The sequence below is a fragment of the Pyrgilauda ruficollis genome, unplaced genomic scaffold (assembly GCF_017590135.1).
Source record: "Pyrgilauda ruficollis isolate IOZ18807 unplaced genomic scaffold, ASM1759013v1 scaffold17, whole genome shotgun sequence".
Classification (NCBI taxonomy): domain Eukaryota; kingdom Metazoa; phylum Chordata; class Aves; order Passeriformes; family Passeridae; genus Pyrgilauda; species Pyrgilauda ruficollis.
This window is the reverse complement of record NW_024515875.1, coordinates 10,717,211-10,734,091: the sequence shown is the minus strand read 5'-3', so window position 1 is coordinate 10,734,091 and position 16,881 is coordinate 10,717,211. Positions and strand designations below refer to the sequence as shown.

General features: G+C 43.7%; 1 protein-coding gene across 1 annotated transcript in view; it reads right to left on the bottom strand.

Moving 5' to 3' along the window:
* CASR (calcium sensing receptor) overlaps nt 1–16,881 on the bottom strand; it is a 41,060-nt gene that overhangs the window by 2,457 nt on the left and 21,722 nt on the right. The window contains exons 4-5 of the mRNA XM_041463961.1: nt 6,081–6,311; nt 2,537–2,660 (exon numbers count right to left, since the gene is read on the bottom strand). Of these exons, the coding sequence (XP_041319895.1) occupies nt 2,537–2,660; nt 6,081–6,311 (355 nt within the window). The remainder of the gene's footprint in view (nt 1–2,536; nt 2,661–6,080; nt 6,312–16,881) is intronic.

The following is a 16,881-nucleotide window of genomic DNA, read 5'->3' as shown; positions in this document are numbered from 1 at the left end:
AGTCTCTGGTTTTCCCTTTTCCTTGTTCCTTCACTTTTATCTTCTACTTCTGTCTGTCTTCATACCTCTCACACTTTTATCATCATTTGAATATCCTGCCTTTTTCTATTACAGAGAAAATTAAATACGTGCTTGCCTCCTTAAATGCTTTGAGAGCCTATTTCATATTCCATGGAGGCAAGTCTTACTGTCTAAATTGCTCTTCCCTAAAGGCAGGCAATGCCCTTGACTTCCTGCACATTCTCATTTCATGTTGGAATGCTTGAGAAAGATGTGTCTTACTAGTATCACTCTCCCTACACCCAGCAAATGTCCCACTAATACTTGCAAAGGGAAAATCAGTGCCTCCATCTCCTTCATGAAAGTAGTCGGGCCTGATGCGATAGCCTGGTCATGCCAATGGCTTGCATGATCAAAAAGCAAGGACCTGTTGCTTCTGCTCTTCTTCTTTGACTCAAATGGGTCTTGTGCTCTAGCAGGGCGGGTCACAACTCTTTTGATGGCAGTAGAAAGGGGTTGCGAGCAGAGAGTTGGAGGTGTCAACCTAGCTCTGCTTTTGGGATCCCAGCAGGACAGCAAGGGGCTGCAGAGAGTCCACAAACTCCTTTAACAGCAAGCACCCTCTGAGTTTTGCACCTGGGCACAGACACAGACTCTGACCACAGCTTCCAGAGCAGAGATTGACGCTAATGAGAAAGTCAGGAATGCCCAGCTAATGAAGCCAAACATTTTCAAGCTCTCTTGTTCTTGAGGTGTGGTTGGAGACACCATCCATGACCTGATATGACACTGCTTTCCTAAGGACTTTCTGCCTCACCTAGGATATTTATTTGAAAATCTGGCACTAGATGGAAAAGCTCAGTCAGAAGCTGTCATCACTATGTCATTTCATTCACATCCATTCAGCCAATAATTCTTATTTTTCTTGTGCCTTTTACCTGGAAGTTCATTACAAACGGCAATCTGGAGACAAAGCAATGTTAATTTTGTGTAGCAGGAATCCAGCAGGCTCTGCCAGAGACAGCTATTTAGCACTGCACCATAAAGACACACTTTCACTGCTGTCTTGTGGTGGCTTAGAGACCATGCTGCCACTGAAGGGAGTAAACCAAGTCTCCCTCCTCCTGCAAGGCTCATCATTCTTTCCCCCTCCTTTGTGTTGTTAACATTTGAGGGCATGCATCTTCTCATTCTAGCTGGAAACTCAGCCTCCCAAGAGCTTGTTTTCAGGAAGACCAAAGACCAAGTCACTCCATGGTTGCACAAGTACCAGCACTGCTCCCACACAAAGTGTGGGAGCAAACAGCTGGGAAAGGAGAGGTTGTTTCCTCTGGTAGCATCACTGTCTCAGCTGGATGGAACTGGTTGTAAAGCTGCTCTCTATGCCTATAAAACTGGCAAGCATGGGAAATAAAGACTATTATTGTTAGCTGAAATTGCAGCATGAAACTGTAGAGTCAGAAGACAGTTGCCACCTCAGCCCCATAAATTTCACCCTCACACCAGAACTAACTCCCAAAATTATGTGAAAAACACCAGAAGATCTCTATTACACATGACCAGAATTGCTTCTATTTAATCTGAACATGCTGCTTCCAAGCATTCTGTAGTACTATATGGTTATGCTAAAAAAATATCATTCCTGTCTGATAGGACACCAATTAGAATCTCCCAAAGAACACTTGTTCAGTTTTGCAAGCAGTTTACTGATTTGTTAATTTACAGCAAGGTCTGCAGTGTTTGCTGGGACCAGTGCACCAGAGAGGGTGTGAGGAGGTCCCAAGTGCCTTACAGTGCAGAGAGGACTGATATCTTAAAGGAATTTACTTGCCTTCATTACCCTGGGGATGCCCAAAACTGAGGGAGCACTAGTGGTGTTGGAAATTCAAAAGTTTTCAAGCATTCTAGACCTGAGTTTACCTTTTCTGTCTCTTCTAGGACCTGAGTAGCTTGATTCAAGCTCCCAATGAATCAAACAAAAACAATGTCCATGGGTGTTCAGTAGGATCCACAATTGTGATCTTTTGTAGTGCCAGTGATCAACAGAACCTGTAGTTGGTGAGTCCATAAAGGGAAATATTTCTCTCTGCTTGTGAAATCTGGGATGTAATGGATTTTATTTCTTTGTAAATCATGAAATAAAAACCTGACAGTTTGAGGAAAACATGGGAGCAGACAGATAGCTGCAGAATTTAGGATGGGGAATCCCTCCCTCCTCCAGGTTTTTGGAGGAAGAAAAGCTACTGCTACAGTGCAATACAGTTTGCTTGTGGCTGCCTGAGAGGTTTTCTATACGCAAGTTGTTTTTCAAGTTCTCTGCCTTAATTTTCCTAATGCAGAGCAGAAGGGACAAGCAGGCTTCGCAGCAGAGAAACTGAGGACCACAGGACTCAACTCCTGTAAGCTTTCCAGAAGTCCCTCAGACTTTCTGTGAAGCCTCCTGGCAAGGCAGGCACCAGGCCAGCCCTGCAGGGAAGCGATTTCAGCAGGACTGCGGGGGATGCCCGGAGGCCCCGAGCAGCTCGGTGGGCATTACCTGTCTCGTCACTGTACTCCCCGTCGGGGCAGTCCACGCACTCGAAGCAGCAGGTGGGCTCCCCCTCAATGATGCCCTTCCTCGTGCCCGGCAGGCAGTCCCTGCTGCAGTTGGAGAAAGGCACCTGCAAGAAAAGAGCCCAAGCAGGTTAATGGTGCCAATGCCTTTTTCCACCAAGGGTACTATTGCTTGGTTGGCATGCTGGGTGAACAGCCTCAAATGCTGACCTTTCCTACCCACAGAACAGACACATTTTGCACAATAGTCCTTCCCCAACCCACTGCAGTGAGATTTCTCTGAAGGAACACATCGAGGGACAGTAAGGAAGATCAGCAGACCTTTGTAATCTCTACTGTGCTGTGGGCATTGCAAACTGGAATGTGACCATGATACACATACACCAAAATAGCCATTAGATGGTTAGAAGAAAATACAATCAATCTCTACTGGCAGGAATTTGAGTCAGCCTTGGAGATGATGGGTACTGACATCTGATCCCCAATCCAACATATTGCATAATGTCTGCTAATAATTTGTGTGAATTATTTTAAAAAAAGTTTTCTGAAACTCGCTTCTTCTTTAAGAACACTGAACATCTAAAGATGTAAATCAGTAGTGCTTTACAGATCCAAAGGTTCCCAGACCTCTGCTGCTGTAAATGATGTCACCTGCTGGCTGTGCATTTCTGCTGTGCCTGAGCCCACCTGAGCATTGTTGTGTTTTGGCAGCAAATGGTTGCATGGACGCATTCACTGCATGCCTGAAGTACACTGACACAAAGACTTCAGCATGATAAATGGAAGCCTGGGCCTTTGTCACACAGTCATGACCTGAGGTTGAACTCACCTCTTTCCGACTAAATTAAAGAAAGAGAGTTGACACAAAACATGACTTTCTCAGCTCCGGAGAGTTAAACTTACAATTTCCACTGCTAGCAAAGTACCATGATTCTTACATAGTCAATGGCTGTTCTGTTTGGAAGCCTCCATTCATCTTTTTGGAAGTTTGGTGCTAGTTTACCCAAGAGCTGCCAACCTGCTGATCTCCAGGAACATCCTTCGTTGATGCACTTATTGCATGCAATGAGTCCTGGCTACGGTTTGGAAGTTGCCTATGTGCAGGCTTGATGCCTTAGCCACTGGGAAGCAAAGCCCTCACTAATGACAATTGCTATGCAGAGATGACTCTGTGGCTCTGGTGAGGGCAGTCTCTGTTACCTATCACTCTGAAGTGCAGCTGCAGCACAGTTTGGGAATGCTGTTCCTAAGCTGTTCATCAGGATTACATCGTTGATAGGACAGAAATACACACAGGGCAACTCCCTGCAGCTCCTGGCTTGAAGCACTCTGCTGTTAGTGCCTATTTCTATAAACACAGTGCTCCTATTCCTTGGGACAGTCTTTGAGCAGACAGTGTATCCATCAAGAGGACTTCAGTCTAGGCTGTCTTTCCCCCAGGCTGCCACCAGTGATTTTGAACAGAGCTGGATCAAAGGCCTGGCTGAAATCACACACTGCTTCCCCATTATCTACAAAGTGATTGAGCTTCCAAGGAGGAAAATTCAATTGGTTTGGCATGATTTTATCTTGACAAATACATGTTGGCTTGTTCTTATCAGTTTATTATCCTTTAAGTGTTTATAAACGGTTTAATTTTTTTTTTATCAAGTCTTTTAGGTTACTGAAGCTCAACTCAATTGTGTGTAATTCCCTTGGTTCTCCAATAACTGCTTTAAAACCAGGTATTACGATTGCTCTCTGATCCTTTGAGACATCATGCATCCTCCACATTTCTCGAAGATGAATTGCTTGTACATTTGTGATTACTTTGGCTGAATTCTTAAGTATTCTGTGGGGAATTTCATCAGATTCTGCCAAAAGGAATGTATCTATCTATCTTACCTACTCTTTAAGTCATTCTTTTGCAAGTCTGCCCAATGCTCAGGTTCCTGAATGCTAAAATTACCTACATTTAAACTTTTGTTGGGGATGATAAGAGGTACAGTGAGTGAAGTGCTGGCTACTCTTTTTGAACACAGCCTTTTATCAGAAAGAAATTGGAAGTATATAAACTGGAAAAAAAGGGGCTGCAGCAGACACAGAGATTGCAAACCCCTCCACTGCACAAAATTTACATACCTTGGCATTACTCTCAGCAACATCCTGTCACATTTTTAACAGTTTAGAACAGAGAATGAATAAATATTGTACTGCCAGAGAAATTTAGACCAAGAGAACACAATCACTCAGTTTAAGTAAAAACCAATAAATCTTAACTGCTGGAAAAAGTGCAAGATGTGTTTGCAACAATCTGAAGGAGGGATTATAATATCAGGGTTTTTTAAGTTCCACTTTTAGTTTGTGCTTAGAGACTCCAGGTGGACTTAGAAAAGCTCTGAGCTCGGTATTTCTTTGGTAGTATGCTCTGTTCCATTCATGCCTCCTTCAGAGTGCTCTGGACTTGAACCAGAAGTGTAGTTGGAGTAAAGGAAAGGTTGAACTCATGCTGTAACTGCAGCTAAGGCAGAAGCATTACCTGATCTGCCAGCCAATGTGAATAATCACCTGGAAGTGAATTTCCTCTTTCATTAATCAGGTGCTGGCTTAACACATTGAAACATCCCAGCAGGGCCTGGCAGTGACATTTCTGAGCTAATTCTCTACTCCCTATGTCAATTCCCAGACCACAAACCATATGCCCACGCAGTATTCCCTCTGGGAGTCAGAGTTTCTGCCTAGCTGGCTGCTGCCAGCTATAACAGCAGTTCATTTGGTTCTGGTCTGGAGATGTCTGCACCATGTTCCCATCATGAGGGTCAGACACAGCCTGGCTGCTAGTGACAATAATTATGCTGAAAAGATTAAACATATGCAAGACAGTGGAGAAGGACTTAGGCCTGACTGAAGTCAACTGATACCTCTTGAGATCACTGCTTCTGAGGCTGTGGAAGCATCCTCAAGGAGAATACAAAAAAAAGGTAGCAAATGCTGGCATCTTCCAATATTTGAGCACCATGTCCAAGTTAACCCAGGCAGATTGACAGGGCTTGTTCTGTTGGTTTGCAAGGTAAGGGGGTGAGGAAGGCTCTGGGACTTGGTGGGTGAAGCTAGGAGAAAGAATTGTAACGATAACTAAGAGCAAGAAGAGACACTTCTTGATACAGAGCTAATGGGAATGAAAGAGATGGCTCTTTTCAGCAATGAAACTACCGAGCTCAGGAAATATTGATTTAGTCAACAATTGGACTTGGGTGATGAATTTTTCATCCCTTTTGAAACACTGCTATAAAATTCTATTGTATCTGCTTGGGCCAGGAAAAAAGGATATAATTTAAAACATTAATACCCAGGGTGAACAAATGTACAGAAGAGGAGGAGACATTGTTATTTCAGTGTATAAGAAGGGTAAGAAAGACTATGGAGGAGAATGTGTATACAGTAAGGTGAATGGATCCTATCATGAGACATATGAGGAGTGTGCAGGGCTAGTTCAAATTTCAGCTTGTGGATCTGGAAAACATTGCTGTGAGGATTTAAGCACTTACCTCCTTAGAGAATCCACCCCACAGGATCTTGTTTTCATTGATAAAAAGCCTCTCCCCTTTCTTGGCATAAACGTTGTAGTGCCCAACCTCTTCAAAGACGACTGAGCCATCCTCTGGAGACAGATGCCAATTGATTATTGAGTAATTTCCTACCAGGTCCCCAAACTCATCAAAATCCACTTGCTCCCCCATGTTATTGGTGAAATTTAAGTGTCGCAGATGCTTGAGAACCTAGAGAGAGACGGAGAGACACTGTGAATGCCTGTGTGTTACAACCCTACCACAGCACACATCTGCCACAGGGACAGAACTGGGAAGAATCATTACTACAAATCTTAATCTCTTAAAATCTTCTAATTGCAGCAGTAGAAGGTTTTCTGTCTCATGAACACACAGAGCCTGTACAAACCTCGTAGACAACACAGGGTCTCGTGGCCCTCTGGGTGGCTGGCAACCCATCTGTAACACTTACTGATGCTACCCCATCTTCCATTTAGCTTTCCTCTTTGCTCCTCTGAGTCACCTCTGCAAGCCCAGAGCTCTTTGTTAGGACCAGGAAAGTGGCAGCAGCCTCTCATGTGTTTCAGTCATCCATGCATCGCTCTCACCCTGCTCTTGCAACAACTGCATGAATGCTCTCTGTTGGTATCTCTAGTCTCTGAATGATTGATCACTGAGAAACAGGAGTGCTTGAGAAACAACTCAGACTTGACTCTGGATTGAAAAAACCCAAGCCCACTGCACTTCAGTAAGAAAACAGCAACAAATCAAGCTCATTTGCCATGGCAGACCTGAAGAATTCTTAGCACTTTTTTTGGCGTCTGTCTCATGGTTGCATAGTTGAAAGTAATCACATTCTGCCTGTTCCCAGGAGCTCTTCCCTGTAATTTTCACCTCATGCCTTTAAGTGTTATATAGAATCATAAAATCGTTAAGGCTGAAAATACCTCCAAGATCATCAAATCCAGCCATTAACGCAGCACTGCTCTATTCACCACCATACCATGTCCCCAGGTGCCATCTCCACATGTTTTTTGAACACTTCCAGGAATGGTGACTTAACCCCTTTCCTTGACAGCCCATTCCAATGCCTGACCACCCTTTCAGTGAAGAAATTTTTTCTAATATTCAATCTAAGCCTTCTCTGGCAAAACTTAAGGCCATTTCCTCTCATCATGTCACTTGTTATCTGTGAGAAAAGACCAACCTCCTCCTAGCCACAGCCTCCTTTTAGGGAGTTATAGAGAGTGATAAGGTCCCCCTAAGCCTCCTTTTCTCCAGCTAAACAGACCCCTCCTTCCCTCAGCTGCTCCTCATCAGACTTGTTTTCCAGACCCTTCACCTGCTCTGTTCACCTCCTCTGGATGTGCTCCCGCACCTCAATGTCTGTCTTGTGGTGAAGGGCCCAGAACTGGACACATCACTCAAGGCATGGCCTCACCAATGCTGCATATGGGGGAACAATCCCTGCCCTGCTCCTGCTGCCACGCTATTGCTGATAGTGCCAGGTGCCACTGGCCTCCTTGGCCACCTGGGCACAGCTGGCTCATGTTCAGCTGGCTCTCAACCAGTATGCTGCATGTCTCTAATCCCAGGGACAACTGCAGTTGTAAAGTTCATGATCTAGATAGCCTGACAGGCAGACCTAAGAAACTGCAGCATGAAAGAAAGCCTGTCCTGGAAACTGCGATAAAATTCATACATACAATATTTCTGTTCAAAAAATAATTGTTGGTTTAGGCACTTCTCAGATTTCTCCCCAAGCTCATCCATGGAAAGATAAGGTGACTCTGAGGGTACCTGTCTGTCAGCTGCTCCTAGACCCCAGCAGCGTAGTTGCTGCTGTGCTTCTACTGTCTGTGACAGCGACAGCTTGTAAGCTCAGTCTCTCTCTCTCTTTCTCTCTCTCTCCCACCTGTGAGTGCCTAAACATACAACTCTGGATGGCAAAATATAAGAGAAGCCAAAACTAAATCAATTTATCTGGGCAGGAAGAGTCCTCTTCACCCCACAGACAGAACAGACAATATTGTTTTGATGAATCCTTCTCACCTGGAAACACAGGGACAGGGGAACAGAATCACTTCATTAATTCCTGTCAGTTTTGCTAAATTGTCTCATTTTTCGCTGTTTCCTTTTGGGATCCTCCTAGCTCAAGCTAAAATCCCCAGAGCCACTGATACCCTCCTCCCACTGCCTGTTTCAATGCCAGCCTGAGAGAGTCTGGAAAAATTATTGTAGTACTACAAAGGATGTGACCAACAATACCTTTTCAGCTGTGTGATGTTGATGGAAGGATATCAAAATATTGCCACAGTATTCTGTCTTTGAATAATGGGTGAGATGGAGGAGGCAGGACTTTTTTCTGTCTTCCTCATCCCTGTTGCCCCTCTTTTGGAGACCAGCTCACCCATAAGGTATGCAGCTGGAATTATCTCACCAAAGAACCAGGACCTGTCCCTGGAAGATCTCACCCTCTGATGGACACAGCAAAAGGTGTTCTGTGCTGGCACTTTGCTGTGGAGAGCTGGGGCATTGCCTGCTGGGGAAGGAAATAGGAGACTGCTCCCCTCTCATTCCCCTCATTCCTGAGGGGTACCCAGGAAGGTGCTACTTGTCCAGCTCCCTGGGGGGACGGTGAGAACAGAGCAGAAGCAGCTCTGAGGTCAGAATGAGTGACAGGGTCTGCAGATCCACAGTGATCTGCTGTACTGCCTCACCTCACTCTGGCCTCATCTGCACAGGGGCTTCAATCTCGGTCTGGTTGGTACCAGACATTTTATCTGTCAGCAGTGCAGGTTCTCAGCAGGGCAGCTCACATTCTTCTGCAGGCTCTGGCACCTACTACAGGGTGACAGCTGCAGCTTTGGTGTCCAGATCAGGTTTGTCCTTACGCTGAGCCTAATGCCACGTTTCTCCTCACTCCAGCTCAGTATGACACTCATGCAGCACTCCTGCATCCTTCTGAAGGACACCAGGATATCCTGAGTATCGCTGCTGGGTTGACTGTTACCTGCACAGACAGGAGACCTTGCTCTTGTTTTGACTGCAGTTGCTGTACACACCAGGAGACAATCTTGCAAGAGCTATATCAAAGATTGTTCAGTTCAAGTCCTGCCTCTCCTGGTCAGCTGCAGCAGCAGCAGGAGGTTCACTGGCCTTAGGGTCAGCAAGATGAATGGTGGAGAAACTTCTGGATTCCCTGAATGAAATTTTTTGTTTGTTTAATTTCATAACAATTTCATAGTCTGCTCCTTGGCCTTCCCTCCTGTCATTAGGTTTCTTAAAAATAATACATACCCCTGGCTTTTAGTGGGGTTTTGTAGGATTAGTTTGATAGGATCTTTCCCTTGGTCACACACACTATACCTGAGGATTCAGGTTATAAATGATTTCATGTGTGACTTGAAATGTCTGTCTGACTGTTAATTCATATAAGAGCACTGATCTGCAATTAATGTTGTCTTTCCCCAGGCAGAGTGTAACAGCTTCAGCTCTGCAACTGTAGCTAGTGGGTACAAAATGTGTATCAGTTCATGCACTAAAAGCACATGACCTGATTAAAATTCCGAATGGAAAGGCAACAGGAACAACAGAAAAAACAAAGCCTGGATTTTTTTTTTTTTCTTTCCAGAAAACAACAAAGCTTTTCTTCAAATCTAAATTTCTGAGGGGCAGCTTGTGAAATGAACCAGCAGAACATGTTCCTTTTTTAGACAGCAAGAAAGTCCCAGGATCATATCTTTGTATCTCACAAGTTCTGCTCTTTACAGGGTGAAAATACAGTTTAAACAGACAAGGAATATATAAGCACTAAACTTTGAAAGAGGAAGTTGTAGACTCTGAATAATCCCAGAACTATTATATATTCACCGGTCTATCAACGATTAGCTAAAGGCTTTACAGTTAAAAATGTGTCACTGTGTTTTGTAACTAAAGATAGAAACATAGATAGCCAGGACTCAATCCAGAAAGACCTAAAAGACCCTGCTTCAGCCAGGCCAACTGCATGTGCCAAGGGTAGGTGTAGCATATCCTGGAACCAAGAGTTTATGAAAGAACTGTTGACCTTGTGGCTTGGATACACTGTCAGCAGCTGGTGGAAGCCTGTGGGGACAGCATTGTGCAAACTGCTGTCTTCAGATATTTCTTTCTGTAATTTCCCCTTCTTTTATTTTCTCTCTGTCACAGACTTCATGTTGAATTGCAGTTCCTTTTAATTAAAACACCTATTATCGGAAAGGACTTGCAAGCTGCCCTCTAGCTCACCCTCCCATTATTCCTGGTAAGGCCATTCCCAGCCATGCAGCATCCTATGCTTTATCCAGGCTAAATATTCTGGGTCATGTGGTTTCCACTTTTATGGGAGGATCATAAAGCTGTACCATAAATACAGTTGTATTAGACCAGGCTGGCAGCTCACCTGGTGGGACCTGTTTCAGACTGTGGCCACACTTTTATGGGAGGATCATAAAGCTGTACCATAAATACAGTTGTATGAGACCAGGCTGGCAGCTCACCTGCCTGGGAGCTGTTTCAGACTGTGGCCAAGAGCAAATACCTGCAATAGGAGCACAGGGGCTGTGGTACTTCCCCCTGAACACTCTCACCCATTTTGCAGCTCAGTGACTTCCTGGGCCAGAGGTTTTGTACCTGATAACCTTTGGGTGGATTTTTCTTCCACCATGTTGTACATTTGTGTTCTGCATCTGTGTGAGCTGAGCCTCCTACAGCACAAAGACCTACATTTTATGAGACAAGCACTTCTTCATCCCTTTCGGAACAGAGCAGCTACAAATCTCTTTTGATTTTATGCTCATATTTACAAAGAACTGTCATTTGCTGGTCATCTTTTCCATGCCTTTTAGGACTTTACAATCACCTCTCTTCAGACACCTATTTCTCAGTTTGCTGAGCCCTACCTGATGTTTCTACATCTTGTACAGAAGCTGTTTCACTGACCCTTCTCCAAGCAGTCCCAGTTTTCTTCATCAATTCTGTGTCCTGCACATGATACTGAAGAGAGATGCACCAAAGGGTTGAGAAAGTCATCCCAGGACACCCTGTTTACCTCTCTGTCCCTTTTCCAGTGTGACTGTTCTTAAAAGTGCATTTGCCTTTTTTGACTCCTATTCAGACAAACCTGAGGAGTCCACCATAGACTTGATCAACTTCATTTGTATCAACTTTGTTCAATAAATCAAGTTTCATAATTTATGTTTATCCTCTGCTGACTATCTTTCAACCAACACACACATAAATTCTGAATTTGCTGACAGATTACCAGAAGATGCCTTCCAGAAGCCTGAGCATACATACACTATGAATAGAAGTTCCTTTATCCATACACATCCCACCCAAAGCCTTCAAAGCACTTCAGGATGTTTGTGAGATAGGACTTCTCTTTAGAGAAGTCATGGTCACTCTTCCTCAGTGTATTCTATTTTTCCTTCCTAAATGTTTGAACCCCAATTTCTAATAATGGGCTCAATCAGGCTCTGCTAGTTCCTTGGATCTCCTCCAGAACCCTTTCAGAAAATTGATGTCTCATCTGTCAGCTTTCTAGACCTCAGGGCCTAGGATTTTTCAAGTGAGGAGATGGACACTGCAGCCAGCTCTTCTGCTACTTCATCTGTGAGCTCTGGCATGTCCCTCGGGTGAATATTGTTCACTTGCCCTGAAGTATCAAGGTTCATTTTGCTCTTGTGTCCCATAGTTTCTTCTATAGTCAGTTCAATTACACAGATCCTCTAAAAGTCCCCCATAAATAACTAAACCTTCTTAAGTTTGTCCATGAGGAGCACACTTTTCTTCTTACCTTGTCATGGCCTTACCTTGTCATGGCCTTACCTTGTCTTTTGCAGTGATAATCTATGGCTCAACAAACAATCCTACAGCATGGAAATGTTTAAAATAAAATTTATGAGCTTTTCATACCCAATTTCAGGATATTGCTTATTCGTTTTTCTGGCCTGCCTTATTGTATTTTTACATTTAATCTGCCAGAGTTTATGAATCTTCCTATTTTACTCACTGAACATAACTCAGTTATTTGAAGGATGCTGTCTCACTTTTACAAACCCTATCTAATACCTTTGTTTTGCTTTGCCAGCTTCCTTCCTCCCCCTTTTCTTGATATATAGTATACACTCATTTTCTGTCACTAGTATTGAGGCTGGTGCCAGGCAAAAACATCCATTCTAAATTTTGGATGCTGTCAGATAGCAGATACTTTTGTGTGTGCTTGCATGCCCAAAGCAGAACTTTGAGCTGTCCTCTGAAGCACAAGCCACAGACTAGTTGAACATTTTGATAGCAGCTGGACTAAACAAGAGTGGCATGTCCTAAACACTCCAATTTGTAACAAGGTAGGAGACAAATCCTCCAGTTATGAGGCTGATTGCAACAAAAACCTGGGGCTCAGGGCTAGAAACAAGAAAGTGAAGATCATATTTGGATGACAAGCACTGGGAAGAACAAACTAATAGGGAAAGATCCTGCAGATGAAGGATATGTGTGGAGAAAAATATTGGGGGATGCTCAGTAACCTTGGCTGGTAATGCTTGAGAAAGGTAACTGAGAGGAGCTGCACAGCATAAAGAAAGAACTTCCACCTTGACAGACCTCCACCATGTCCCTACCAGGAAGGGAAGGTGAGACCTGGTGATGTAACGCTGTGGGGAAAGCAAGAGTGTGTGAGATACCAAGCAGTTAAAAGTTGTAGTCTTGTTAATTCCTAAATAAACATGAATAAACGTCAGTATCCAGTTGTGCTATGAGCTGTCCTTTGCTCTGTCTCAGCTGTGACAGGTCCTTAACTAGTCTCCATATACTGTCAAAGGTTTAATATTGACAGGTCCTTAACTAGTCTCCATATACTGTCAAAGGTTTGGCTTCTTGGCTTCTTTCTGCAGTTTCTTTCTGATTGTTTCCTCCCTAGGTCAAATGGTCCTGCAATGGAGGAGAACCTGGGCACATTATAGGTGTCTGTCACCATATAAAAGACAAACAATTACCCCTCCTAAAACACAGTTGCAAGCAATCCTGTCTTGACAATTAACATACATTTTCCCATGCTTAAGTTTTAATTTCTGTCTACCTATCTCTCTTCAGGCCTGTAAAACAGTCCTGGACTGACAGGTACCAAATGTTTTTCTCTTTGGTTTGGTAGAGTGCCCATGCTGGGAGCAGCCAACAATACCACATCATGGCTCAGTGTGAATGAAGATGAAAAGCTGGCAACTGTCCTCAAGTCATGGCAAGCCTGACTTTCACTTTGCATTGCAGAGGGCCCAATCTCCTCTCTTGTTTCGGATCTCTCATCAGGCACATGGAGAAGATGCCTTCATAAAGCTGTAACAGGCATGAGGACTCGAGAGATCAGCTATTGCATTAGGCCATGGGTTATGGTGTGCAGGACCTGGGTTTTGTCAGTGGTCAAATATCACGAGGAAATATGCCCAGACCAGTTCTGAAAGAGACACTCATAAAATACTTTAAGAGAAATATTGTTTGAAGCAATAGTTTTTTGGTGGTTTTTTTTTTCTTTCTTCCTTTCACTTTCAGCTACCTATGTGTCAGTCTTCGTTTACAGGCTAGCAAAAAAAATACTCAAGTTTTTACTTTCTGTATCAAATCCTTAATTCCTGCTGCATTGTCTATTTGGAATATGTTGTTTTGCCCTTTCTTTATGTAGGGCCAACACTGGGGCTCTCTGAAAGGCAGTGCTGTCATCACAACATCAACAAGTTCTGACACACAGGAACCGAGCAGGCAGGGAGGCGCTGGCCCTGGCCCCCTGTGTCAGTCATACCTGTTTCCAGATGCCTGAGGCAGGGCAAGATGAATTTCACCCTTCTGTCCAAAGCATTCTTCTTGCCAGCAGGAGCTGAACTTTTCTTCCCCTCTGTAACCTCTCCTCCTTCCTCACTGACCTTTGTACATCAAGAGGGACAGCATGTACTGCTGATGTTGTTTTTCAAACCAAGATGCCAGAATATGCCAACACCATTAATCTCACCTTTTTCCAGAAGCCGTTCAGAAGATAATGGAATTTTTCAGCGTGAGGGATGTGATTCATTGCCTCACACCACTGGCTACATTCACATAATCATAAAATAAGCTGAGCTGGAAGGGACCCACAAGGATCATCAAGTCCAACTCCTGGCCCTGCACAGGGCACCGCAAGGATCACACATATGCCTGAGAGCATTGTCCAAATGTTTCTTGAATTCTGTCAGGATTGGTGCTAAGACAACTTCCCTGGGGAGCCTGTTCCAGTGCTCAGCCACCCTTGGGGTTAAGAACATGTTCTTAATATCTGATCAAAACCTCCCCTACACAGCTTCAGGCCATTCCCTTAGGTCCTATCTCTGGTGACCAGATTCCACCTAAGCTGCCTGGTGTCTGTTCTGAAGTCTGTATCTTAGGTGGTGAAGCTGAAAGGAACAGAGGTGTGATTCTCACTGTAAATAACTCACAAAAAAATTGGATGTCTTCCTGTTACACACATCCAGCTCCATGCACAAGGAATGCCTGGTGTGTAGTTGGGATGCTGAGCACTTCATGCCAAAATAATGAAAACCAGTCAGCACCTACCATGCAAGGCCTGGGCTACACTCCAGGATTAAACTGTCAGGTTGGTAACAGGGCAGATGAACAAAAGGAGACAGACTCTGGAAGAGGGGCTGGTGTTGAAGAGAGAGGAATTGATGGTCAGCCAGAGATACACAGACAGTACTCCAAGGGAAATTTGGCAAGATGGGATGGACATCCCAGCTCTGGTGAAATGCTAGATCTGCACTGCATTGAAAAGCAGAATGAAAGCAAGAGCTCATTCAATACTCAAGAGTAGCTGTGTGAAGTCTGAGAATAACTCAAGAACATTCAATGTTGTTATGCTTTGATAAGGACCGAATTATATCCTTGTAAAGCTGGGAAGGTCATTGGATAACACAATTAAATGTGTATGACAAAAACAATGTGCCATATGTTAGAAGTAATCATTCATAATCTTTATTGAAGAAAATTAACTAACCGCTCAAGACAAAGACCTGCTCATTATTGTAGGCAGCTCAGTAAAAACACTCTGTGCCTTGTGCAGTGGGAAGAACAAACTAAATATTAGGATATGAAATTAAGAAAAAATGATACTGAAAATATAGCACCAGTAGTACAAGCCTCCTCTGGAGAAAGCTGTTAGTTCAAGTCATTGGTCAGAAAAGAAGAATTAAATTAAATTAAGAGAGGTCCACAGGTGGTGATGATAGCTCTTGGACAGTCAGTCTTCAATTTCAAGAGAAATGAAAGCATGGAATTATTAATGACACAGATAGTGATTTATGGGAAAGAGGTGGTGTATTCTCACTGAAGCAGAGACTCCTGTCCCTGCAAAGGCAACTGACTTTATTCAGGTCTCCAGAGAAATACAGGACATCCAGCTGACACAACAAGATGTGCTGATTGTCATGTTGTAACTGATAATTGGTTCTGCTCTTCTTCTGTCAAGGATATGATGCCCAGGCAGATGGGGCTGGATCTCTCTCTGCCCCTTCCATTGACCAGTGTCCTGTCCTGGAGGAGGAGCAGCACTGGTGCTGACATGGGGACCCATGCATACATTATGTCCTTTCTTTGTGTGAGAGAAGCAGGATCTCCAATAGAAACTTGCAGAAATTGGGAAAGCAAGGAACTCATGTGGACTGTGTTGGAAATACCTTCACTTGCTGCTCAGAGGAAGGTGCAAGGTGCTTCTCTTGTCTCATTCTACACTGTGAGTGCTTAGTCTGTTTGGAAACTGGTGAAGCCTGGAGTTTCCCAAGACAAGGACCAGTTTTAGTTCCTGTAACTGGGCTTGATGTGTCAGCTTATGTGGTGTTCTCACCAGCAACCAAGCGATCCTGGTCTGCTGCTTAAAAACTGCAGCAGCTTTGATGCTTTCTTGACAATGAAAGGTGACAAACAAATTAGTAGCTACTACTACAACAATAGAAGCAAGTAACTTAAAACAAAAAATGTCAAAGGCAAGCATTTGTAAATGGGACGATATAAAATGGGACTAATCTGATTTAGAATCAGACTTACTACAGTACCATATTTACAAGGATGTCCAGAGAGAAATCTAAAGCCTAAACCTAGTGGATTTCATAACACAGGCTGCACAAGTCAGGTCCAGCTGGGATACTTCAGGAAAACCCATTTGGTATTTACTGGTGGCTGCAGATGCCTCAATTCCATTGCAAACCCGAGTCTGAAATGCTTCTGAAAGACTTGTCTGATGAGTCACAGAGGTTTCCAAAGGAATCAAGAAATGGTCTTGAAATGCAACATTTTGGCATTGCATGGCTGCTTTTCCAGACTGATTTAATCATCAGTTAGGAGGTTGTAGGATGCAGTAAGGGTGGGACCAGGATATTTTGTTTCCCCAAGGCCCTCCACAATTCCTGCTGGCCCTGTGCACACCTACAATTCTAAATGCAATTGTCCCTAGAGCACCAGTCCTGAGCCTGTAGTGTGTAATTGTTAGCTGATAGTAAACAGCACCTCACACAGGTGTGCTCTGGTAGAGAATAATGATTTCACCCAGTGTGACCAAAGATTTACACAGGGAAACGTGAAATCCTGTCAAATGAAATTCAGTACAAACATATTTTTTAAAGTGTAACTCAAAAGTGTGACCTTCAAGTGACAGTTCTTTTTTTAACTGTAATTACTTTTTTTATAGTGAGAAAAAGGGGAAACAATTCATTATGAGTCTGTCAAAATGCTGGTTTGGACAGTGATGCTTTCATTAACTGCAATT